Source organism: Macrotis lagotis, chromosome 1 (genome assembly GCF_037893015.1).
Source record: "Macrotis lagotis isolate mMagLag1 chromosome 1, bilby.v1.9.chrom.fasta, whole genome shotgun sequence".
Lineage (NCBI taxonomy): Eukaryota > Metazoa > Chordata > Mammalia > Peramelemorphia > Peramelidae > Macrotis > Macrotis lagotis.
The window spans coordinates 663,221,491-663,248,520 of NC_133658.1; the positions used below are offsets into that span (position 1 = coordinate 663,221,491).

At 33.7% G+C, this 27,030-nt stretch overlaps 1 protein-coding gene across 1 annotated transcript in view; it reads left to right on the forward strand.

Moving 5' to 3' along the window:
* The window catches only part of TMEFF2 (transmembrane protein with EGF like and two follistatin like domains 2), a 272,583-nt gene that overhangs the window by 117,345 nt on the left and 128,208 nt on the right, over positions 1-27,030 (forward strand). The window contains exon 5 of the mRNA XM_074215466.1: positions 16,438-16,534. Coding sequence (XP_074071567.1) covers positions 16,438-16,534 — 97 coding nt within the window. The remainder of the gene's footprint in view (positions 1-16,437; positions 16,535-27,030) is intronic.

The window sequence follows — 27,030 nt, forward strand, 5'->3', positions numbered from 1 at the left end:
TTCCATAGATTTCCTTATCCCAATACTGTCCCCCAAAACAAAAAACAAGTGTAGTGGTTTCCCCTCCACTATTCTATGGTACTCCTTAGCAGGTTCTTTGATAACTCCTTTTTTTCACTTCACAGTGTCTTTGGTGTTAATTTAAAACTGATTTCACATGTAGAAAAGAAAGACAGTGGAAAGAAGTTCCCCATTGCTATTTCCCTTGGGAACGCTATTTCTTAAGACTGACTTTAGCTCAGTACTAATGATAAAGATATCTCTCTTTATAATCTATCAGAAATCACTTACTTTTAATTCTAGAAAATTTGACATGACAGGCAATTGCCTAAGGAGCAATTAACAAAATTAATGAAAACATATTTTCTTGGATATTTTAAAACTTTATTCTAAGCAATTTTTTAATAATTTGCAACATTTTAAATTTCATCAGATTTCTTTCATAAACACATTATATTATGCACAATAGTAGAACTAAGCAAATATTTGTTAAAATTAGCTCATTATTTCTTTGTATTATATTTTAATTGAAAATATGCTATTTAATGTCTCTAATAAAATGTAGAAATTCCATGTGAAAAATAAGAATAGCAGGGTAATAAAATATATTAAAATTTCTGAGATTTCTCAAATAGTTTTAGTAAGTTTTTCTAAGAAAAATTGTCTTGAGTTTATGTTTCCTTGATAAAAGTAAGTTTGATTATATATAGTATTTTTTATGAATTAGGGTTAATGAACATATTATTTACATATTTGCATACTTTCATCTATCTATTAATTGGTCTAGTGATCTATCTATGAATTTATTTATGGTTTATATAGTTCCTTCTGTCCTCTGGAATGTAGAGATAGTTAATGCAGTAATAGCATTAATCTTCCATTTTATTCTCTTTATAAAGAGGCAGCATGATGTAATGAATAATGTCCTGGACCTAGAGGCAGGAACATTTGTGTTGGATTTCTGCCTCACATACTTGTAAATCATGTGACCTTGAAAAAAACCACTTAGCTTCAGTTTCCACTGCAGTAAACTGGTAATAATAATGCCACGGTAGTTTTCTTTCAAGTTTATAGTATGAATCAAATTAGATAAGATAGGTAAAATATTTTATAATCCTTAAATTACTAGGTAAATATCAAAATTATTATTAGTTATCAGTAAAATTCTCTTATTAAACATACCAATTTACTTATAATATTGTTTAACACTATTAGAGCTAGGCTTATTGAAAAGAAATCATATCTTGTAGCACACCTATAACCTCCCTTAGTCACGTTAATTTTATCATTGAATTCCGTTTCAGCATCCATAGATACTATCTTGTGTTTGACAAGTATTTTGTGTTTCTCTTTTAGAACCCCTAGAATAGCACACAAAACACTTATCACAAGATGCTCTTTCTTCTATCCATCTTTATCTCCTGAATTGAGAAAACCTTTTCCATCATAATATCCATAACATCTTCCTAAATGAAATTGCATGACGTGCCAAGGAATTTTTTTTTCCATTTCATTCCTGTCAACTAACACAAGTAAGAAGACAAAGGCAGGTTTTTTGAAAGATTTTCTTATAAATTTTAACTGGAAACATCTTAATTAAATTCATCTGCATATATTATATGTAAATGATGAAGAGATTGACAAGCAAAAATACTAATAGGCTTATTAAACTGTGTTTGAAATGATCATAACTTGGGATTTTGCTATTTAAAGATAGGTTATCTTAAAGTTTAGATCTATAATGCAGAAAAAGCAACTATACTGTAGTGCGACACCGATTTAGCCATTTTCTAGGTTTTTAAAATTCATCCCAATTTTTCAATATTCTATGAAGCTATAGCATAGTCAGAGACATCAAGTAAAATTAGAAGAGACCTGGCTGAATGTTCCATCATATTTTACTCCTAGTTATTAAGTGCCTAGAGTACTAGTCCTGAAGTCAAGAAGATCTGAGTTCACATCTATTTTCAGACACTTACTAGCTATGTGACCCTAAGCAAATCACTTAACCCCTGTCTATGATAGCTTCCTCTCTTGCAAAATGGCATCTCCCTTCCAGGGTGGTTGGATCAAATGAGATAATATTTAATAAGTTCTTTCTAAAGTGTTTGGCATGTAATAGGTACCTAATAAATGCTGGTTCTCTTCCCTTTCCCCTACTTTCCTTATTCCTTAGGAACATAACCCTGGAATGACCTGTAAAGTCTAACAAATATTCTACTTCCAACCCTCCTGATGACTGCCTCCCATAACCTTTCAAAACTGATGATGTCATAGCCTTCTATTTCCTTCAGCCAAACTGAAAGAACAAATGTTGAGACTAAGGCTAATTATCATAATCATAATAATAGTTAATATATTTACAGGTCACATGTTGGCCTTAAAAGAAGTAGGAGGAGTTGCTAGGTCCTTTGACCTAACATTGAAGTCTATGAATTTGTCAGGAGAAAATGATACTGGTGACTTTGCATAGCTCTCCCTTATTTAAAACCAATTGTATGTCATGGCATCACTTCCCTGATGCATTGACCTCTTTGAGAACAAAGGACAAACAACACAGCTAGTAAGGATCTGAGGCCAGATTTGAATTCAGGAAGATGAATCTTTCTGACTGTCTCTATTCTCTGTGCCAACCTGGCACCAAATAGTAGAAGACATCTATTGTACCACCTCTTCACCTCCCACTCTGCTCTTGTCTTATACAAACTAAACATTCTCAGCTCCTTGAGTTTGTCATCATCTAGCATGAACTCAAGGCCTTCAGCATCCTGATTGTTCTTCACACTTCATTTTATCATTGCTCTTTCTTAGACTTAGTCAACAGTGAATATAGAACTCTAATTATTATCTGGGATAGAGTAAAGATAATTATAACCTCTTTATTCCATTCTTCTTATGCATCCAGTAGCTTTCTTAGCTGCCATATTATAAACATAACTCCCTGAGAAAGTAGTCCCTCTGCAACGCCTAGATCCTTTTCAAGCAAACTGCTTATGAAGTTGATTTTTCTAGCACAAAAGGAAGATTTCACTTTTATCTTCCTTATTGATCCCTTTTATTTCATGTTATCCAATTCAATATAATGCTCAAGCTTTTCAAAATCTTTCTGAATCCTTGTCATCTAGTAAGTTAGCTATCCCTCCCATATTTGCATTATCTGCAGATTTGATGTGAGTCATTTCTAGCTTTAACCAAGTTATTGATAAAAATGTTAGAACAGTTATCTGGGGTATTCCACTCTAGTCTTCCTTTCCTAAACTGCCATTGAACAATGAATGATTTCTCTTTGGATTCAGTCACGGAACTAGTTAGCTTTGAATCCAATAGATTGCATTATAATCTCATCCAAATCTCTCTTGTGTTTTCCACAAAGATCACGAGACTTTGTCAAATTATATGCTATAATCTAGGATAATATACAGCAATTTCAAGATCTAATAATTTAAGGAAATAAAGTTAGTCTGTTTGGTATGACCTGCTCTGGATGAAGCTCTGGTTCCTTTTTTTTAAGCAGCATTTTTTTCCTAGAAAGCTGCTTAGTTACTTAATGAAGGGGTGATTGGTGGAAAGAAAACTATAAAATTCCCTTGGAATCTAGCTAGAGAGGTGGTGGAGAGTGAGAAAAGTGGTGAAAAATGTTCATCAATGCTGACATTTAGACTTACCTACTTATGTTTCACATTCCTGAGTACTTCATATGATTAACAGAGAAAACTAGATGGCATAGTAGATAGAAAGTTGGATTGTGTGTCAAACAAGCAATAATAATAAAAAAAAACAAACTGAAAATTTGTGTCTTATATGTTCCAAGATTTGAGCCAAGTATTGATTCAGGAAAGACGGCACCAACACTTATTAAATGAGAGGCCCAAAGCAAGTCACTTACTTTTCTTGGTCTCAATTTGGTCATTTGTAAAATAGGAATAATAATAGCATCTGCCTTCCAGAATTGTTCGGAAAATCAAATAAAATGGCATAGATAAAATACTTTTCAAATAATGACATGCTATCTTCATGATAGCTATAATTAGTATTGTCATAATCATTATTATTATTATCAGATTTATTGGACATTTTATCATTAAAGAAACTGAGGACTAGGGAGATTCTGTGATTCACCTACCACTTGCATGATAATATCTTCATTCTTCATATTGATGATCAATTTTAAAACAGAAAAAAATTTTTTGAGAAAAGAAATAGACACCATGGCTAATTGACTGAACCTGCTATTTCAAATTTTGGAAATGTGTCATAAAGAACTAATTCAGAGTAATCATTTCTTTTCCTTCTTTATAACCAATACCTGTTGCTGGTTGTATTTGGAAATTTCTGCTTTCTCAAGATTAGAAGTAAATATCAAAATTAAAGAATAAGACACATTCATATCAATATATATGTATATCCATATATGTGAATACATGTATATGTGTGTGTATATATGAATATATATATATATATATATATATATATTTGAGATAGACTGCCTCTCTCCTGCCTATTCATTTTGTAGAGTTGACAAAAGGATTAAAAAAAAGCTCTTTCAGTTTTGAAACTAGAATAAAAGATTATTTCTTTCAAAATATCCAACTTTTGTTGAAGAAACTTATCAAATGCAGAAGATATTTGTGACTAAATATACAGCAATGTATTCAAACTTAAAGATGAAAAGCGGTTTTACATTCTTCATTCCCTAAGGTATCATCATATGATCAACTTTTGTTCATTAGTCCTGACCTAATTATTGCCAGATCTAATGAACAGGGATATAGAGTAAAGATATGCCTTCAAAGGTGAATAAGCCATCCAGAAAATTAGATTAGCCTGAGCAAACCTTAATGATTATTGTTTCTCATTATATTAGATCACCTAAAAAGTTTGAGAAAGAAAAGAATAAATTGACTTCATTGGGTTGTTACATTTGCAGATTTCCATGGTGCATTTTTCCAGATGACCATTGGTTATGAATTATCTTTATATCCAAAACCAAGGCAGTTATTATAAATTATATTATCATTATTACAGTTATCAAAGCTAGTTTATTTGATCATCACCATAATGGAACATTTCAGGCCTTTTCCCTTTGCTAATTGACAGTTGGCTAGTTAAGAGGTGCTTTCCACAAATTTCCACACAACCCTGAGGACTTGAATTAGTTTATAATAAATGTCTGAAAAAGCTCATTTAGATTCTTAAGTGGATTTTCTAAAACTCCCAATTGCTCTAGTCTACCTTCTAGTTAGGATGTGTCTTTCATTTGTAATGTCTTTTTTTTTTTTTAACATATCTGTCTCTAGCAAATAATAACCCTTTCATCAACTTCATTGGACCCCCCTTCCATAAAAAGGGAACAATATGTAGAGGCTGAAAAAAAAATGGAATTTGCTAATATTTAAACCAGAAGCAAAAACAGCAGTTGTAAAATTTAAAATAAATTGCAAATTAAAAAAATATAAAATCAACATGTGTATAGGTGGTTCAATGGATAGAGTTCTGGCTCAGAAGTCAGGATTTCTTTCCTAAATTCAAATATGTCCTCAAATACTTACTAGCTATGTGACCCAGGGCAAGTCACTTCACCATTCTTTTTTATTAGTTTCCTCATATGTAGAATGAGTTAATAATAACACCTATCTCCCAGGGTTATTGTGAGTATCAAATGAGAAAATACTAGTAAAGCATTTAACACAATGCCTGGCACATGATAAAATTTATGAAAATATTAGTTATTTTGTTATTATTTATTTATTTCAGATACAGTTATAACAATTCAGATAGATAAACCTTCATAGTATTGTATGTGTATAAATGTATACACACACACGTATATATATATATATATATATATATATATATACACACATATAGACTATATTCATTTTGATTAGTCTTATATATTCCAAAAATAAAAACCCCTGGATCCTATGCTTTCTTTATAATTTCTAGAAGAGATAGACACAAACATAGGAAGACATAGATGTGTATATCCATAGAATGTTTGCAGAATTAGTACATGTGGTTTTACATAAAATACGACTGGCTATAAATACCTATATCTGTTGTGAATTTCCCTATTCTTACAATCTCTCATATTCATAATCCTAGTATCACAATCAAATCTTCAGGGTTCCTCACTAATGTAGCCAATCAGATGCAAAATCTTGTCATTTCTATATCAACCATATCTCATATCTGATTATTTTTCTCTAATTACATTGTCATCAACTTTGCTCAGGAAATCATCACCCATTACTTAATACTATTGCAATAACCTCTAAATTGTTCTTCCTAAATCAAATTTCTTCCTGCTTTAATCCATGTTCCAGTTAGCTACCAAAGTTATCTTCCTTTAATGATTCTACCATGTTACTCCTGTGTTCAATAGATTCCAGTAGTTCCCTATTGTTTCTAAGACAAAACATAATTATAAACTTACCTGTTTGTCTTTTAAACCCCTTCACACATCTTACAATGCATACGAATTTACCTTTTATTTGCTCTGCACTCAAAGTACCCCATCAGTTTCTAAAAACTGAAAATGATAGTTCATGGATTAACTCTCCATATGGTTGATCATAGAAATGAAGAAAAGTGGGCATTTGCTGAAAATCCAGAGTGACCTCTTACTATCTCCATGCTATGAAATTGTCTGTCTGCCATAACTAGATTGCATTCCCTCCTTGGGTATATTTCCTAGAAGTTCTCATTTTCTTTAAGACTGAGTTCAATTACCACAAAACCTTTTTTACACAAAACCTTTCCTATTATCCATTAATGTCCTCCTTTCCTACATTCTTATTTATTTTGTAATTATGAAACACACATACACACACACAATTTCTCCACTACACACACACACACACACACACACACACACACACACACACACACACACACACACACACACACACACAAAATTTCTCCACTATTTGAATGCTAGGTCCTTGAACACAGAATTTTTTCCAAGTCTTTTTGTCCCCAGCTCCTAATACTGAGTCTAGTATGCAGTAAATGTTTAATAAGTGCTTGTTGTAGGATCAATTATTGTTGTATCTGTATTTAGAACAAATTTCCAATACAGTTGTATCTGTATTTAGAACAAAATAAAGGAATGGTATATCCTATTTTCTTCTTTGGTCTAAACTTATTTATAGATATCAATAATAGTCTATTACATAGAGCAAGCATTAGATTTGCTCCATGGTCAGGAACAATGGGTAGAAAATGCAATGATCAAATTAGAATGGACATCAAGAAAACTTCCTACAAGTGTACCTTTCCCAAAGTAGGATGGATGCCTCAAAATAGGGTATTGCCCCCCCCCCGAGCGGAGATCTTCAATCAGAGCTTTGACAAATACTTATTGGGATTATTATAATCAGAATTCCTTTTATGAATGGAATAGATAGAAGAGTCACTGAGGATCTTTACAATTCTCCAAATCTGTGATTCTGTGAGAATCTTAGACAAGGCAAATATTCTTTGTAACGGTGTTAAGGACCACAACTAAACTAGGAAAATATTTGAAAACTGTCAACTAGTCATCTTTTTTTAACCTCTACTATGCCTTACCTAATCTCTACATGATATTTTTTCTTATAAAATCTTCTGTGAGCTCTCCTTAGTGACTGACATGTGGTTCTTGGAAGCTGAGAATAGAGGTAGGAAACTCCTATTTCTTTTTTCTAAAGTGGAAAGAAAGAACAAGAAATTTCAGAAAACTGGAGGGTATGTTGGCAACTTGAAATTTGAAGTGGATGAAGCTCAGTGAGCTGAGGATTGGGTTTTTCTGGTAGGAAGAAATTCTGGAATCATGAAATACTGAAAGTTTGTTGCACCTTAGGATATCACAAACATATATAATGCTAAGAATAAATGATGATGCCTTTCATCAGGAAATGGATATGGAAATGCCAGTGATTGATAACCTCCCATCCAAGAAATGAAACTATGAGTCTGTCTTGTTTTTTTAAATCAAATACTTTTGGATTATTACTCAAATGATAAGCCTAAATGTTAGTCATGTAAATATTCACATTTTTTTTTATAATAAGGCAATGCCTCCCTCCACATGTGGTCAGAAAAATTAAGTTTCAACATTCTTTCAATCCTTGGTCTCCAAGAAAGCTAATAATGAGAAACCAAATGATATCTAGTGAGGAAATAATTTTGTTCAAGAATATTTTAATCACAAAAAAGCTAAATTCTGACCTATTTCTGATAATGTACAGCTCAAGGCATCTATGTACCCCAGACTTCTGTTTAGGTTCATATTGCTAAGAAAAAAAAATAAGGCCTCTCTGTAAAAAGGAAGTTTCTGTTAGGGTAGATAAAGGATGCAAGCAATAATGTATACTTTCCATAATAATTGGTCTCAATCCATGAAATCAGTATGTAAATCCAATCCATAAATACAATTATCACTTCGTATAGTGGGCAGAGCATTAGATGGAGAAAATCCCAATGTTCAATTTTATTTTGTTCATATTTCAAAAACATATCTAGCTAGCTACAATGTGTTAATGCCCATTATCAGAATGTTTTGAGGAGGAATTCCTTTGAACATATAAATCATTTTAAAGACTTTAAGACAAAGAATACACACCATCTACATAGAGAGACATATATCTATATAGAGAGATAGATAGATGTATATATGTTCAAGTATTCAAGGTCTGTGTTTTCATTGATGTAACTATATACCCATGATACCTAAAAATTTCTGTCACAAAATGAAATAAACCCATAAAACTGTATCCTATCCATTTTATCAGTACCAACATGTTATTGTTTAGGTAGCATTGATGCATTTGTTCCTTTGTCCATACTCTGTTGTTTGAGAAGTTCCAAATGAAAAGTTCTAAAAACCCTCCTATCTAATCCATATCTATTCATAAAAATAAGATGGAAGTTTTAGAGATAACAGTCTCAGGTGGGGTGGGGGGTGGGGAGAGAGGAAACCAAAGCATTTTGATTCTACTAAATTCTGTATTGGGGGCTCTTTCTGTAACATTGGATTTTGAGTGTTTATGCAGTTTACTTTGTAAGGCTTGTTTCATTCCCAAACATCCTAATTTAATTCATCATTTGGTCTCTTGCAGAGTGCCCCAGGATTTTCACTTTACCCTAGATCATTCATGAATCTAGAGAATTCCTTCAGGATCTTCAGTATCTCTTAATACATTACTTCTCCCTTTCCTTTTTGCAATCAATCAAACATTTGGAATCTGTATTCTAGAGATAAATAAAAACAGTATTTCCCAAGTGAATTTTAAAGTAATCTAAACTTAGTAGCAGTATCTTAAGACTTGTTAATACCCAGATTTAGATGGTGTAAACCAAGTGGCATGGTATCTTCTTTATAGTCTTCTTAGAAGATAGATTTGATGTCTGCAAGCAAAGACATGAAATTGCTATAGGATACCTCTCCCTGAGTCTGCTGCCTATTTGATTTATATGATAAGTGATCTCAGATGACCCTCCAAGGCACTGAACCATTAGAGAGTTATGCTGCACAGTGATAAGAAATCTTCAGAGATACCTAAATCTTCTTTTACCACTGGGAGCTTCATCTGTTCAGGAAGAAAGAATGTTTTTATATATGATGTTTCTATCTTGCCAGCCATACCAATATTCAAAAAGATATACAGACTTAAATCAATACCACACTGACAAGGACCTTAGAACTATACTATATTTACCAAGTTCGTGCCAGATTGTGATTTTTTTCTCATTCAGTTTCCTAAAAATTGAAGAGCTAATAGAGTCTAAGTTGAAAGTTTCAGTCATTTCTTTGATCTAGAAAAGAACACAACATTTGTTTTCCAGTGGGATGTGCTCCATTTGGTTTCTGTATTAATCACAGGTGTGAGTATTTCATAGTTTATCAGATGCACTCATGGCTTTATGATGTAAAATCCTATCCTTTAGGAAAAAAGCTGCCAGGTTTATTTCTCTTAAGAGCTCTGATTAGGCAGTTTTTCCTAGCATAAGTTTAACTGATGTCATGGTCAGATAACCACATACCCTCAGGTTTTGCAGAAGAACTTAGACCTAGGTAATTTGGTAAAAAATGAATCTAAATATGTCCCAGTTGTATTCATGGCTACTGAAGTTTTTCTTTTTAAAACATCCATTATATGTGTGATCAAGTCTGTCTTTAAGGTTGCCTCAGGGTTGGTGATGCTCAAAGTCAAAGAGAACATTTGTTCTTTTAAGATATACCATTTCCTTAAGCTATACTATTTGGGCACTGTCTAAGACATGAAGGCATAAGTTATATCTCAGATTACCAGGACCTTGGCTGCCCCTGAGTGAGGTCTTTTTTTAGTTATTACATTCAACTAATAGATCATGGTTTTTTAGGAGCTGGGGCACCTTCCATCTTTGTAGTACATTCAACCTGTTCTGGGATGCTGCCAGCTATGGAAGGTATAAAAAAATGTATAAGCTATCCCTAAAAACACAGTTTCTCTTTTTAGAAATCTTTCTCCTGAACAACGTCTCCTTTCCTCCGAAGAGGAGTTCTATTATGCAAACAAATCCCTTCCTCACCATGTGACCTCTCTGACAGGAAACTTTGGGCATTTGGGTTCTTTGGATTCCCTTGCAGTTCAGGGATGCTGCACAAACCCTCTCTCTATTTTTGTTTGTCCAGGACTAGAGGTGAAGGGAGAGCCAGAATGCAGTGTGTGGAGCCAATGTACAAAAACAGTCTGGTTTTGTGCCCATTTAATGCTCCACGACCTTTGCAAGATCCTCTCTTCATTTTGAAGAGTTTTTCTGCGATTCTGGGAAGCATTTCCATTCTCAAGTGAATTTTTTTCTCTCAAAAATAAATTTAATGCAATAAATTTGTCTTCTTGTGCTGCCTGGCTTTGGCTTAGGAATGTGTTAGGAGAGAGCTTTTGCAAGACCTAAATCCTCTCTCGCCTTACATTGGCACGTGCTACTTGAGCCAGTGTGATTCTCAATACCTACATAAATCTGATGAGTCGTTGCTTCCTCATAGATAAAACAGACTTAGGACTGGTTAAAGGGGAAGAGAGGAGTTGCAAACTGATAATCATATCAAGTTCCTATCAGTGTCCTGCAAAAGATATCTAAGGCATAATGCTTTATTTCATTATAATTTTTTAATCATATTATAGTTTTTTTTCTGAAGAAAGTTCCCTTTTCATTTAATTGATTATAAAATAGAAATCTTCATGGAAAAAGTCATGTAACAATGAAAGAAAGAGAATTAAAGGTAGAAAATGTCACAAAGTTAAGTTGTTAAACAAAAATCCCTGGAAAGTATGCAAAACATACTTTAATTTAGTCTTATTTAAGTGAATCTCTATACTCCATACCTTTCAAAAATTCAAAAACTCAAAAATAAGCACGCATTAAGTGTTTACGAGGTATCAGGAATTATACTAAGCACTGAAGATACAAAGAAAGGAGAAAATAGTTCCTTCCTTAAGGACCGCCTGTTCTAATGGGGTAGATGACATGTCGACAATTATATATTTAAAACATATATATGCAAAATAAATTGGAGATAATCTCAGTAGGAAAGCATAAAGGGAGACTAGCAAAGGTTTCTTTTCTTTTTTTTTATTTTTGCAAGGCATTGGGGTTAAGTGACTTGCTCAAGGTCACACAGGTAAATAAGTATTAAGTATCTGATTTTTGACATGAATTCAAATCCTTCTGATTCCAGGGTGATGCTCAAACTATTGAACTACCTTGCTGCCCCAGGAAAGAGTTCTCACAGAAGCTGGGAAACCAGGAGTAGAGACAAGGAGGAAGTGAGTTTCAGGAATGAGGTCCAGTCAAGTGCAGAGTTGGGAAATAGAGTATCTTGATAAAGGTGTTCCATATCAATAGAACTTAAGAGTTTGTGAAGGGAGAAATGTGTAAGATCAGAAATCTGAGAAATGGCTAGGTTATGGAGGTCTTTAAAAGTTAAACAGAGGATTTTATTTTTGATTCTAGAGGGTGAAAGAGAGTCACTGAAGTTTATTGAGTGGGAGATTGACATGGTCAGAACTACACATTAGAAAAATCACTCTGAGAGATGTGTAAAATGGACCAGAGAGGAGAGAAAGGCAGGGAGGACCAACTATAAGGTATAAGTGGAAATGTTGTGAAGGTAGAAAATACAAGACTTAGCAATAGATTATCTATTGAGGATGACAGAAGATCCAGATTTCAAGTCAGATTGATTAAGAAGATGGAGATACCTTTGACAATTATAGGAAAATTAGCAGGTCAGGTTTAGGGTGAAGAGGGTAGAGATAATGTATTCTCTTTGGAGCATATTTTCATTTGTCTAAGAGACATCCTGTTTGAGTTGTATACTAGGCAGTTAGTTGGAGATATAAATTTGAGAGGTCAGGAAATTGTGTAGGGATAGATAAATGAATCTACAAAACATCTGCATAGAGATAATAATTGAAATCATGGGAGTTCATGAGAATATTCAGTTTAATAGTACAGTGGTAGAAGACAAAAGGACTAAAGGACAAAGCTATATGTTAGAAGTCCACATGTGAAATAAAAAAATTTAAATCTAACTTTTCAGCAACAATCACTCATCATACCTATTTTGTTTTCTTCTGGGACCAAGCAGAACAAATCTAACCCATGGTCTCTATGACAACTTTTCAAATACTTCAACTGACTGCCTCCTTCAATCTAACCCTTTTCAATTTCTCCAACCAATCCTTCCTTGGTATGATCTCATGTCTCTATCTTCTTTATTACTTGATGTTCTCCATCTTATTAATGCCCTTTTCAAAATGTAGCTACTTGAATTAAACTTAGGGTGTCAAGCAATGAGAATAGGATGAATGACCACTTCCCTAGGTCCTGAATTTGTTGCCTTACTTAACATAACCTCTTCACATTAAAATTTTCCCTGCCATATCACACAATTGATCCATATTAAGCTTTAAGTCTACATGAAGCCCATCCATATATCTCCCATGTTTATATTTTTTTGAGCTCACAAGACTGAGCACTTTTATGTTTCATCTCATGAGATTCAGTTTGACATTCTATTCTGTTAAGATTCTTTTGACATTCTGACTCTATAATCCAGTGAATTAACTATACTAATCATTACATAAAATGTTATAACAGGATCATGGAGAGTTGAACTAGATGATATCTTGGATCCTATAACCAATATTGGGAAATATGATTAATTCATTTTAATTCCATACTTTTTAAAGAAACTTAACCAAAAGGAGAGTTATCAGATGAACCCTAAAACATCATTTAAAAGGTATTAAATAAGAGAAATGATCATATATTAATTCAATCTATACCTCCTGGATTATTTTAGGCCAAGAGTAGAGGGGTAGGGTTAAGTTCAAAATGACAAAACCCCTATTCCAAATTAATCTTAATGGTAGATCATTTTTTGCTCATAAAAGTCCTAATGGAGGGAGGCATTTACCTCAAGGTCCATATTCAGACAAGGACATCTTTACATTACTGAAAAACATAATATCTTGAGAAATTGAAACATTTGTATTTTGAATGAAGGAATAAAATGAAGACATGAAGAGAGAAAGAGGAAGGAGAGGAGGGGTAACCTTCAAGATAAAGAGAATACAAGAGTCAGAAGACAAATGTCCAGGTTTCACAGTTTTCCTGGTGGTTAATGTTCAGAAGTGTGATAACAAATAAAAACTGAACAAAGAATTGTTCTTGTCATGCATCTATAGGCAGAAACATTTCTACTTCATATAATTTCATGCTTGTCCCTTAGTTTGGCTTCCATGGCACCCAAGAGATTCACTAATTGAGGAAATAATTCTTTCTTAATTTAGTTTTTTCTTACATCTAATCACTTAGAACGTACAACCAATGACTGCTCTTTAAAAATATAGTGGAACTTTTAAAATAAGACAAGTTATTAAAATAGGTTCTATTCTGTGTACAACATCTTCTGGTTTCCTGTATTATCTTCAATAGATCTTGAAATAATCAGCTCTCCTGCTGCAGAAACAAACATTATCCCAGAATTGAGTCTGTATGGATAACCTTTCTATCATGTTAGCACATTTGTTGAATGATAAAAACTTAAATTGAGAATCTACCCATCTCACTAAGACTAAAAAAACCTTTCACATTAACAGCTACTATATTGCATTAATAATAAGAAAACTGTAAAGAGACTGACTTCAACTGTTTCTTCTCCCTTGAGGTCTGTGCCCTAACACACTCCTTTCCCCATGGTCCACTATAATCATTTTGCCTGTATTAAGGTATTAGAATGAATAAAAAGATAAGTACTCTATATTTCAGCAGAGCCTAAAGTTATTTCTTTTGCCTTTTTCTGCAAAAGTAAGTTTATATTAATATCTCTAAACTTTACTTTAAAGCAACTATAACACAAATGAAAGTTTTCCTGTACACTATATCTATGAAAGATATGAAAGATGAAGCATGCACAGAAGAAAGCAAAGGGCATTGGAAGATGGGGAGCATAGAGAGGAATAAAAAGAAAAAGTATATACCTCAGAAAATGAACAACTATCATTGTCTTAGCATACAGAAAAATAAATCATATGTCTTAAAATAATTAAGATGCTTACCAGCACAATAGGGAATAAGGAGAGAACAAAGTAGTCTGCTTTTAAAAAATAGTTTAAAAATCTTTTAGTAGACCTTTAAAACAGGAAGTGATAAGACAATGCTACATTAAAACAATGTGTTGAGTTTAGTAGGCTCAACATGAATGCAAATACATTTTCTCTTTCTTTCTTAAAAGTGCGATCTATTATTTTCAATGGAAATTAACATCTACAATGCAGATTCTACAACAGTCAGTTCTGTAGAAAATTCTTTAATTTTCCCTGGCATCAATTTTTGAAAGACTTTATTGTTTTAAATGTATACATATATATTTCTCATAAGAAACTGCTGTGAAGGATTTTGTTGTATTTATTACCTCTTTCTTTAGCACTGGCATTCAAGAAATTAAGATTTATAAATTGCTGTCAGTTTCCTAGAATTTGTATACATAATACTTTTTTTTTACTTATGCCTCTTAAGAATAAGAATAAGATCTAGAATCATCCTGAGTAGACATTATACATGAAACAAGTGTCTTTGAAAGGGAAAGAAAATACTATTTTTTTCATTAAAGACTTCAAGAAATAAATACTTTAAGTAGGTCTTAATTATCTTTTAGAAAGAGTTTTACTAATCACTTTTGATGAATCCAATATAACACTTTTTGTTTGTAAAACATATACTGTTTCAGATGAAGAGATTTAAATTATTGATAGACAAATAAAAAATGCCCTAAATCATTATTGATTAGAAAAGTACAAATTAAAACAACCCTTCATACCAATCAGATTGGCTGTTATGACAGAAAAGGAAAATGATAAATGTTGGAGGGGATGTGGGAAAACTGGGACATTATTGATTTGTTGGTGGAGTTGCGAACTGATCCTAGTTTGGAACTCTTTCCAAAGTGTTATAAAACTGTTGCATACCCTTTGATACAGAAATACCATTCCTAGATCTGTATCCCAAAGGTATCATAAAAAAGGGAAAAGGACTCACATCTACAAAAATATTTGTAGCAATTCTTTTCTTTTGTACTGGCAAATTGAAAATTGAAGGAATGTCCATAAATTAGGGAATGACTGAATAAGTTGTGGTACAGAAATGTAATGAAATACTATTGTTCTATAATAAATGATGAGCAGACAGTTTTCAGAAAAACCTGGAAAGACTTATATGAACTGATGCTGTATGAAGTGAATAGAGCCAGAAAAAAACATTGCATATAGCAATAGCAGTGTTGTTTGATGATCAACTATGATAGATTTAACTCTTCTCAGCAATACAGCAGTCCAAAACAATTCCAAAAGACTCATGATGAAAAATGCTAACCACATCCAATAGGAAGGAACTATGGAATCTGAACACAGATAGAGAAATATTATTTTCACTTTGTTTTTGTTTTTTTGTTCTTCCTTCCTCATGGTTCCTCCCTTCTGTTTTGATTCTTTTTTTACAACATGACTAATGCAGAAATATATTTAAACATAATTGAATATGTACAACCTGGGTCAGATTGCTTGCTGTCTTGGGGAAGGAAAGGGAAAGGAGGATGGGAGAAAAAATGTGGAACTCAAAAGGTTACAAAAATGAATGTTGTAAACTATCTTTACATGTAATTGGAAAAAATATACTATTAAGCAAAAAAAGATTATGCAGCTATCATATATCTTTCTTTGAATGGTATTAATGTTCTAACTGCCCTTGAATTTCAAAAAGGCTATCTTGACTCTAAAGACTATCATTCTCTTTCAGAGAAGTAAATGTCAACAACTTCAGTAGAAAAATAGATTATTTCACTAAAAATATCATTTTCTCCTTTATTGTATATACTAATCTGTATTCTATCTGGTTTGTATCCTATAGTCAGTGAAGGATCAGGAGAAACCAGCCAAAAGGAAACATCCACCTGTGACATTTGTCAATTTGGTGCTGAATGTGATGAAGATGCAGAGGACGTTTGGTAATATATTTTGCACTTAAAAATTAATATTGTGTGATTGGAAAATGCTGATGTTGGGTTTATTTTCTATCCCTTCAACTACTCACTTTAGAGATTTTCAAAATAACTGATTTGGTCCCTTCTCAGGATTGCAAATAAGAACTTTAATATCCTAAATAATTTCTGTTGTATGTCAGAACAAAGAAGCCAAATTGCAATACCATTATAGACTCTATACAAGTGACACAGGAACAAAGTTATCTCCTCCCTGGAAAATACATAGGTATAAATATATGCAAGTATGTATGCATACATACACAGCCAAAGAGAACATGTCTCGGATACAGGAAATCCTGGATTTAAATCTTATCTTTGACACTTATTGGTTAAGTGACCCTAGATAAGTCATTTAATTTTTCAGTGTCCTAGTCAATTCCTCAATTTTTAGTTTCCTCTATGTAAAATGAGCTGGAAAAGGAAATAGCAAACTATTCCAGCACCTTGGACAAGAAAATTCCAAATAGGGTCAAAAAGAGTTGGACAAGATTGAAAAACAAAACTGAAATAATCCAATGTCTGAACTTGAACTCTTCTAGAAACTTGAGGTCACAAGAGAACTGAATTAAAATCCTGCCTCTTGACACTTGCCTACCCAGGAAAAAGATGTTTAACTTCCCTAAAGCTTAGTTTCTTCATCTGTCTTTGTTCATATGTGATTAAAACAGTTGTTTTGTTTAAAACACCAGCTATATAAATGGAAAACTATTTAAAAATATTTAGGCATCATTTTTAGAAATTCTTGCTCTTAAGGCCTACTTAAATTATCTTCAATTTATCCTTCTAGTCCCACCTCACACTAATCTGCCCCACTTACTTTATAGACAAGATAACCAGGAGTACTCAATGTTTTTTTGTTTTGTTTTGTTTTTCCCCAGTCCATAGTTTTATTCCTTGCCTGGATTACACAATCTTACTACCCCAGGAAATAAAATTTTTCACTAGATAAAAATCCTTCCTTCCTTCAACACTCACTAATACTTCTTCCAGGTAGCCACATGTCCCAATCTCCAGCTCCAAACTAGCCCAGCATTCTGATCCTTCTTTAATTTTATCATAATACATGAAATAGACTAGTCCTCTGCCTTTATTTTTATATACATAGCCAATTTCTATTTTGATGATTTGCATACATGTCTTATCTCCCTTATTAGATTTAAAAAAAAACCTTGGGTTTTAATGATCTTTGTAGCAACCAGGTCCCTCTATCCATATGACACAACATTGTGGCATTGAATAAGAGAATCTAAGTGGTTTTTTTTCAAAGTCAGTTCTATAAACCAGTCGATTAAGAACTACAAGATTACCTAGATTGGAGGCAAAAAAGAGGTTCTGACTTAGGTGTCTTAAGGTTGTTTAATACACTGTTTTGGTAAGGGGATTTTCAGTATCTTAATGACTGCTAAAACATAAGTATCCCTCATTTTTTTTCCTCATGGATTTAAGTCAAAGAGTAAATCTGGATATCATAAATACTGAGTATTGAGCATAACTATGATAACATTATTGTGTTAGCCATGCTTTCCACTATTCTACCTTTTATTGAAACATGCCATTTAATTAACATGGAATTTTTAAATAATACTCCCCTTCCTTTCAGTCTTCTTTTTATCTTTTTAATATCCTGTTTGAGTTACATGATTTTAATTTCCACTTTTTAGGATTCCAAATTTTTTGACAAAAAAAGCAGAGTGTAAACCTGAACTATTATACTTCAAGGAGTTCTATGGGGCAGTGTTGTCAATTTGGGGGGGGTACTGCAGGTATAGATGCTTCTTTAATCAGATAAGTTATGAGACTGTGACAGTAGATATGGGGCAGGTGTTCAGGCAAACAAGAAGATAGAAGTAACTCACCCAAGATTTAAGACAAAAAGAATCTAATCTATGAAGGGACATGTAGGTGAAGAAGGGAGTGAAGTTTCTTGATGAAGCTTGACCCTGTTCCTTGAAAAAAAAACAAAAAAACTGATCCTTGGATGTGGATCAAGATGACCATTTAAGCATGGAGTTATTGAACCTTAGATTGAGTTGGAGGCCATTGTTATGGGGATGCAAGAAAGAACCCAATAAATAGAACTAAACCATAGGGTCAAAACCTGAATAGCAGCAAAGTTAAATTGATTTTGGATCGGTGAGTTATTGGTCTAAAGCTTCTCCTGTTCTTTCTGTCTGCCTGGGGACAAGATAAGTCTCTAAGTCTAAAATAGACTGAAATGACAAAGCTGTGAAGGTTAGAGGACTAAAAGTATAGGGAGCCTTTTGGACCATTGCAATTCCAAGGTAAAAACTATAAAGTTGTGATATTTTGAATTGAATGTAATTAAAATATTATTACAGTTAAACATTAATATGGTAAAAAATGGTTTAGAAAATGATGCAAACAATATTGTTGCATAATAGTTGTACATTTTATCTCATTGTACTCAATGATCAGATGGATCATAGTGGAAGGACACAAAAAGATATTAACAAAAATAATATGAGCATGGGAAAAAGTTATAATAACCTAAAAGAGAAAATATGGGCAATAGAACATTCACTGGATCAAAAGGGTTTTGATATCATATTTGCTTTATGTGACACTTTCGTTAGTTCTATTCTAAGACATGAAATACCATTTATCTTATGAGTTAAGAAAGGTTATCATGATATTTCTTTCATTTACATGAAAATGTTATCATATTAGTTATCATTAAGTGAAAATAATCAAATGAATAACCTCTACCAATTTACAAGATGATCATGAATCTCTAATCATGACATAAGGGTGAAATTAATTGCCAAAATTTTATCCTGACCTAAGAAATTAATAACATCTCCTGTTTCACAGTGAAATCTGCACTGAATTACTCAGAGATATTGAGTCACTTCATAGATAAAGATATATCCTTGTTAGCATTAAAATATCAATTCACAATCCACTGATCTTGTTTTCATAATTAAATGAGCCTTAGAAGTAGGGAATAAGTCAGCCTGGAGAAGGGGAACGGAAGAGAGGAAAAGCAGAAGGAGGGCAACAGGAGGGAGGAAATCGGAAAGGGAATAATTGGCAAGGAGACTACATTAATTGTCATGATACTCAATGTGTAACATTTTAGCACCTTTTGATTTTTGAGAGAACAGATGACTAATGAAATAGACTGGTATATGCTCCTCATTCATGATCTATCATGTCATTGGGCAGGGCTAACATTGCATAGGCCTCATTCTCTTCCTGTAGAAATTGGGAAGTGGGCAGCCTTCATCAATACAAACAGATTTTTTTCTGTTTAAGGAGAGAGAACTTTGTTAGTCATGACCTTGGTAGATAGGAAGATGAGTTCTAGAAGGAACAAACTTATAGTCTGTACACTTGGCCGCTTAAATGTAACTTTAATCAAAATTTATCACTGGAGAAGAATATGAACCTTAAGATAATCACATCAAAATTGAGCATAGATTACTACCCAAATAATATCATTCTGGTCTTACAAGAGGAATAATATCTGCTTATGATATTTGGCTGGTTTTAGAAACAGCATTATATTCCCTTAATTATCTTCCCTGATGGATTAGCTTGGTAGAGTCCAAAGTAGGTCAAGAGTTACTCCCCTGTGTTGGGAACTGTTATTACGAGGTAATTAGCCTAGAACTTTCAGTTTGTCCTATCAATCAGGAGTAGTTCAGAGCCCTAGGGTGGAACCTTAGTTCACTATAAGTAAGAGAAAAGCAAGCTGATAGCAGAGGCTGATGATGGGGAGGAGTGGCTATGAAGCTGGCTGCCTGCCCAATACTTCCAGAGTGTCAGAGTAGATCAAGGAAGGGAGCACAGGTGTGGGAGCAGATGTGGCTGGGCTACTAATGACATAAAGGGACAATTAAAACAATTCTGCTTTGCTCCAGACTTCCATTCCATTTTTGCAGCTTCTTGTGCCTATTTTAATTCTTCTTTGTTATTCTTTTCCAAACACCACTCAGAATCCATTAGCAAAATAATTTCATCCTCTGCTGTTATTAATTTCTGAGTAGTTCTTGGGTTTATATTTAAAGCATTAACAATCATCTTTTTCAGTATTAGACCAGAGTGTTCTTATTTATGGCTGTTTTGGTAAATGAAAGAAATAGGCTCCTTACAGCCTAAAATAGTTTGGAAGAGAATGTGAGTTTCAGTTTTATTTTATTTTTTTTTCTCTCCATTGATAGTCCATAATTTTTTAAAGTTTGATTTAGCATCTATTTTCATGAATCCATCTTATAAAGTTTTTTTTTCATCTTTAAGTCTTTAACATTTTGCTACCTTAATTTGTGAAAACATTTTGCCCTGCAGAGACAGTATGTGACTGGCATTAGTCACACCTTTAATGCATTTGGAGTAATGGAGTTCATGAATGCCTGCAGTGTGGCAGTGACCAGGCATACTCTTTGCCACTGAATTTGAGCGTTCATACAAAAAACTAGTAGTATGGATTTAAGATTCACAATAGCCAAAGAAATGAATGCTGGGCATGATCAGATTCATGTCCTAGACTTCATGAAAAATATTGCAGACAGTTCAAATGAAAAATAGGTATGATCCTGTGGCTAGAGATGCATAACAAAAGAGGATAACTGGGGCAACTAGGTGGCACAGTGAGGGGTGGCTAGGTGGCGCAATGAATAGAGCACCGGCCTTGGAGTCAGGAGTACCTGGGTTCAAATCCTACCTCAGACACTTAATAATTACCTAGCTGTGTGGCCTTGGGCAAGCCACTTAACCCCATTGCCTTGAAAAAGTCTAAAAAAAAGAGGATAACTCAAGAAATTCAAGACTTCCTCAAAAGAAAAATTCTAACAAAACAAATGCAAATAATCCTAATGGAAGGAAAAGAAAGAAAACTGCCCACAATGGCAATCCCTAATAAACTGAGACTTTTAAAAGATAGAAGGAGTACAAAAGAAAAGTAATTTAACCTATATTTGACTTAGTTATCTCATCTGTAAAATGAGAATAACATTAGCACCTACCTCCCAGAATTTTTTTGAGGATTAAATGAGATAATATTTGTGGACATTTGAAAACCTTAAAAAGAATTATATGAATGTGAGTTATTATTAGTATAAGCTAATGCTTTTATCCATTTTAAAAAGGTTTATTTAGACCAAAAAAATCCCTTTCCTTCATTCTCTACAATGAATAAATACTTCACCTAGAGAGATTGAGTACTTTATGTCTAACTTTAGTATTACTAGCTTTTGGATCAATAATTAAGGCTTCATTTACCTTTATCCAAATCATGTTCAGCTGATATTTAAGTTCTAGATCACTATGCTATTCACTCCTAGCAAGATGGCCTGTTAGTAAAACCTGACTGACTCTGAAATTCTCCTGTTCTAATTTGTTTCCTCAGCTTCTGTGTTGTTTCTCTCTGTACTTTTCTCTTCTTCTAAATGGTTCTTAACAGATATTTATGTACAAGAGTAAAAAGATGAATTTGCAGCCAATTCAGATTTGGACTTGTACATTGGGACTAATGATTCCACTTTATAACTTTTTTTAAAAGAAATTGCCCTCTTATTTTTAAAACTTAGTTGTAAAAATTTAGCAAATGAAGAACCTCCTTCTACCAGAACCTCCTTCTACCTCTAAAATTTATACGTTTTTAGGAGTTGTTTAGAGCATTGAGGCATAAGTGGCTGGGTCACAAAGACAGTATTTGTCAGTTAGGATTTGAACTGTTATCATTGTGGCTTCCATGCCAGCTCTGTATTCACTATGTCATGCTCCATCATTTTAAATATTACAAAAACTTCCTTATAAGATGGAATTCTGTAAAGTCTGTGTGGAAGATGGGGACACAAAAATTAGAAAGTAACAACCATCAACCCCATCAATAGAATTTTTTCTTCTCTTTTGCTTTTAGAAGGATTACTGGAAGGGGCGGCTAGGTGGCGAAGTGGATAGAGCACCAGCCCTGGAGTCAGGAGTACCTGAATCCAAATCTGGCCTCACACACTTAATAATTACCTAGCTGTGTGGCCTTGGGCAAACCACTTAATCCAATTGCCTTGCAAAAAAAAAAAAACTTAAAAAAAATTATTACTGGATTTGTAGTTCAAATACTGCTTCCACTACTCATTTGAACTTTTCAATCTCTTAATCTCAATTTGTTCATCTATAAAATGAAGAGTACTAAATGTCATCTCTTTCCAATTTGAATCTGTACTTGTTCTCGAGTCTGTTGTAATCTGTTTTTGAGTAAGAAGGCACTCTCCCTTCTAAACTTCGCTAACTAAAATTTTACATGATATCTTGGAGTTTATGGACTAGATCATAAATAAGTAAAACTGGAACAATTATCTCCTTTACCCCTTGTAGTTTAATTTATGATTTATGGAAAACCAGGCCTTGATAAAGTCCATTGAGATTCAAAGGGAGCTACTTGACCATGCTTTAAACCCAAATCACTTTAGTTCTCAAAGATTGACCAACAGTAGATCTCAACCCAAGCCTTACTTGGTGTAAACAGCAATTGTTTTTGTGTTGACCAAAAACTCTTGGGATTTTACCCTCCCAGACTGATTTTTTAAAAGACCATTTTTTTTCGCCTCATTTCTTCCCTAGCTTTAATCACCAAATAGGTGTTGTCTCTTATAAAAAGGGGGGTGGGGAGACTTTAGCTTAAAAAGGTCAAGGTCTCTCACTGCATCTAGACCATCTCCAGTTATCCTGACATGTTTTGCCCAGATGGCACTGCCCTGCCTCACTTAAGTCCAATTCACTTGCAAGTTGTCATCACCTTCTTGATGTCATTGGTCCTCTTTGAGAATGAAAGACAAACAACAATTCTCTCCTTCTCCCACTTCCTGAAGCTCTAACTGTAGTCTTCCTTCACTTTTACTATTACTTCATTTCCCTTCATTCAACCACTAGCCAGATCTTATAATAGATCTTATAATAATCTCTAATAGATCTTGCATTCATCCTATTCTCTCCATTAATCTAAACACTACTCTAATTCAGGTCCTTTTCACCTTTCATCAGGATTATTCTGTCTACTTCCATTCCCCTTATTGTTTTTCTCACCCCACTATTGCAACCTTTATACAGTTATTAGTAATCATCTTTAGGTATAATTCTGACTAAAGATACTTTCCTTCTCAAAAGTCTTTTGTGGGCCCTTATTGTCTCTAGGATAAAGTATAAACACCCCTATTACAGTCTAGTTCCAATTTGTTTTTCCAAGGCTTAATTCATATTATACCCAGACATACCAGACCTACCAGACCTTTATATATGCTTTAAAATCATCATTTCCTCTGTAAACTCAGCATTTCCTCTATACAAACGTGGTTTATACAAGTCAAACTACATACCTAGAATATGCTCTCTCCTCTGACTTTCAAAATGGAAATAATGATAATTACTTAAATTTATTTAACACCTTAGGGTTTGCAAGAATCTTTACACATATTACCCTATTTGTTCCTCACAGCATTCCTATGAAATTAGATGTTATTATCATCTCCCTCTTGCAAATGAAGAATATGAGGATAACTGAAGTTATGTGACCCCTTAGAGGATATGTCTGAGATGGGATGGGAACTTAGGTTTTTCTGAATCTCAATCCAGCACTCTTCCATCTAAAATTGAATTACTTTAATAAAGGGACAGAATAAGGCTATCCTGTGATTCTATTATTTTGAAAAAAAGTAGAGCCTTCTAGAAGTAAGTGGGTAACTATTTTATTCTCTTTATTTAAAACTAGCCAAGCCATTGTTATTTGTTGGAGATATTTTAAAGGGGATTTCTGATCAGACAAAATGTGAGACTAACTTTGAAATTCTGTGTTTTTGTTTTCCTATTACAAAAAGTTGAGTGTGTTTTTTTTAATGTCAATTTTAGAACTCCCCAGGTGGTAAAGTGACGAATCATATAACTCTTAAAAATCATCTAATTAGGGGGCGGCTAGGGGGCGGCTAGGTGGCGGCTAGGTGGCGTAGTGGATAAAGCACTGGCCTTGGAATCAGTAGTACCTGGGTTCAAATCCAGTCTCAGGCACTTAATAATTACATAGCTGTGTGGCCTTGGGCAAGCCACTTAACCCCGTTTGCCTTGCAAAAAAAAAAAACCTAAAAAAAAATAATCATCTAATTACAACTCTTCATCTCCTCTTAGACTCTAATGCCATGTTGACAACTTTTTGGAGATGTAACAAAGGGTGGCACTATGAGAGTTGTTTGAGTAAGGAATATGCTGTTAATGGAGTGGCATGGATGGGGGCTCCTGAGGATTAAACTCATCATATTGCTTATAAGAACTTGTTCTCCTTGTATTCCTCTAACTCCCAATTATGCACCATGGAACAGTGGAAAGATCAATGCATTTGTGATCAGAAGCCCTGAGTTCCTATGTTACTCTGGGTATGTCAGTTAATCACTTTGGAACCTATATATACATCCATGTTTTATATTTATATATGTATATATATATATATACATATATGTGTATGTGTATGTAAATATATATGTGAACAAAATCCCTTGCATCACTATGAGCCTATGTCACATTCCCTTCTTGACACAAGCTCTGAGGACAGGAACATTTGGTAGTAACCAATTTATATGCCAAAGGAGTTTGGGTCATATGTCAAGGTTTCCTTCTATTGTAGAGGCAGTTCTCAAAATGAGGTTTGGGAGACCACTAGGGGTTCCTCAAACCATTTCAAAGAGTCTGTGACGTAAAAACTATTTTCATAATAATACTAAATTGGTTTAGTTTTTAATAGAATAAATAAATATCAGTAGAAACAACCCACAAACAAAAACATGGTAGTCCTTCATTGTTTTTAAGAGGGAAAAAGTGTCTTGATTTTCAAATTTTAATAACTGCAGCTACAGAGATACTGCCCTTCTATATCTTCTTAGTGTTAATAAGAGGGAGGTCTGGTTTTGAATGCTGTTTGCCCATTTTTCATTTTATCAAAATCTTTGGATTAATATGAAATGCAACAGATTGATTAGACAGCTATGTGGCACAGAGGAAAGAGTGATGGGCCTAAAATCAAGAAGATTCATTTGAGTTAAAAAAAAAGTGAAAGACTTGGGGAAGTTGGAGGGACAGCAAGCTGGCCCAGTGGATAGATTGTCAGAGCGGGAGTCAGAAAGAATCATCTCCCTTAATTCAAATCTGGCCTCAGACACTTTTTATCTGTGAGAGTCTGAGTAAATCACTTAACCCTATTGACTTCAGTTACTCATTTATAAAATGAGCTGGAGAAGGAAATGGCAAGCAACTTTAGTATCCTTGCCAAGAAAACCCCAAAAGGGGTCAAAAAGCATCAGATGTTACTGAAAAGGAAAAGCTGTAACAAACAGGTTCATAGGTACTTCTTGCTTGGAAAATTATACTTACCCTTTAGTCTAGATTTATCTTGATGTGCATATTGCTATGGATGGCAAACAAATTCAAGAAAAATATCTCTGAATCTGTGTGTGTAAGCTCAATGAGATGAGCTTAAAAATTTAGAATATTAATTATTGCTTCAAAGCTATCAGCATTCCTCATGTTGCTAGGGAAAATTGTAGCAAGCTCAAGTTTTAGGAGGAACATGAAAAAATTGATGTAAAAGATTGACTCTGACCCAGAAGAAATTTTAGGGACAAAAAAGTTTAAGTATTTCTAAGATTAGGAGAAGGTAATGGAAAGATTAAAGGCAGGAAACCACTGATCCCTAAAGCAACCTAAACTGTCATGAGAGGATGAGGATTAAGGAAAGATATAGGAACAACATCAATGACATAAACCACCATGAGAAGATGAGCAATAATGAAAAGTATAGAAGTAAGAGAGGTTACATGGGGAATCACGCTCCCCCAGAGCAGACTGTCCTACCAAAGAAGAGGAACAATTCAACTGAGGAGAAAGTGAGCTTTGAAAGATGACATAGGGAGACTTAGAAAGCAGAGTTGAGGTGATGAGAGATATGTTGCAGGACAGTAGGTCAAGGACTGAATCCTTTCAGGCTAGACCAAGAACCATTGTTTGTTAATAGGATTTCAGGGAGGGGCAAGGTACTTGCTAAAAGTTCATTGACCTCAAGTCAGTAACTTGAACAATGGTATGGGGTTAGAGGAAGATACATGGTCAGTACAGATTGTGCAGATTAATAATTCTAAAACATATTTCTCTGTCTCATATTTACTCTACTTCACTTAAAATGGTGGATTTAATAACTAAGTCCAAAAATAATCTATTATTTCAAAAGTTAACACCAGTCCAAATGCCCTCTTAGTTATATTTAGGTACTGTTTTCAATCTTAGCTTCAAAAGACCGGTTTGTGGGGACTGAAGTCTTTATTACCTAGTGGGCAGTCTATTGGTGTTGAATCTCTCCATATTTATCTAGGCTAGTCCTCAGAAAATGAAAATAATCTCTTCTGGGGCTTTCAGTAGTCTACAGAATGCTACTAATAATGAATTGGCAAACACGAAGTGGCAGA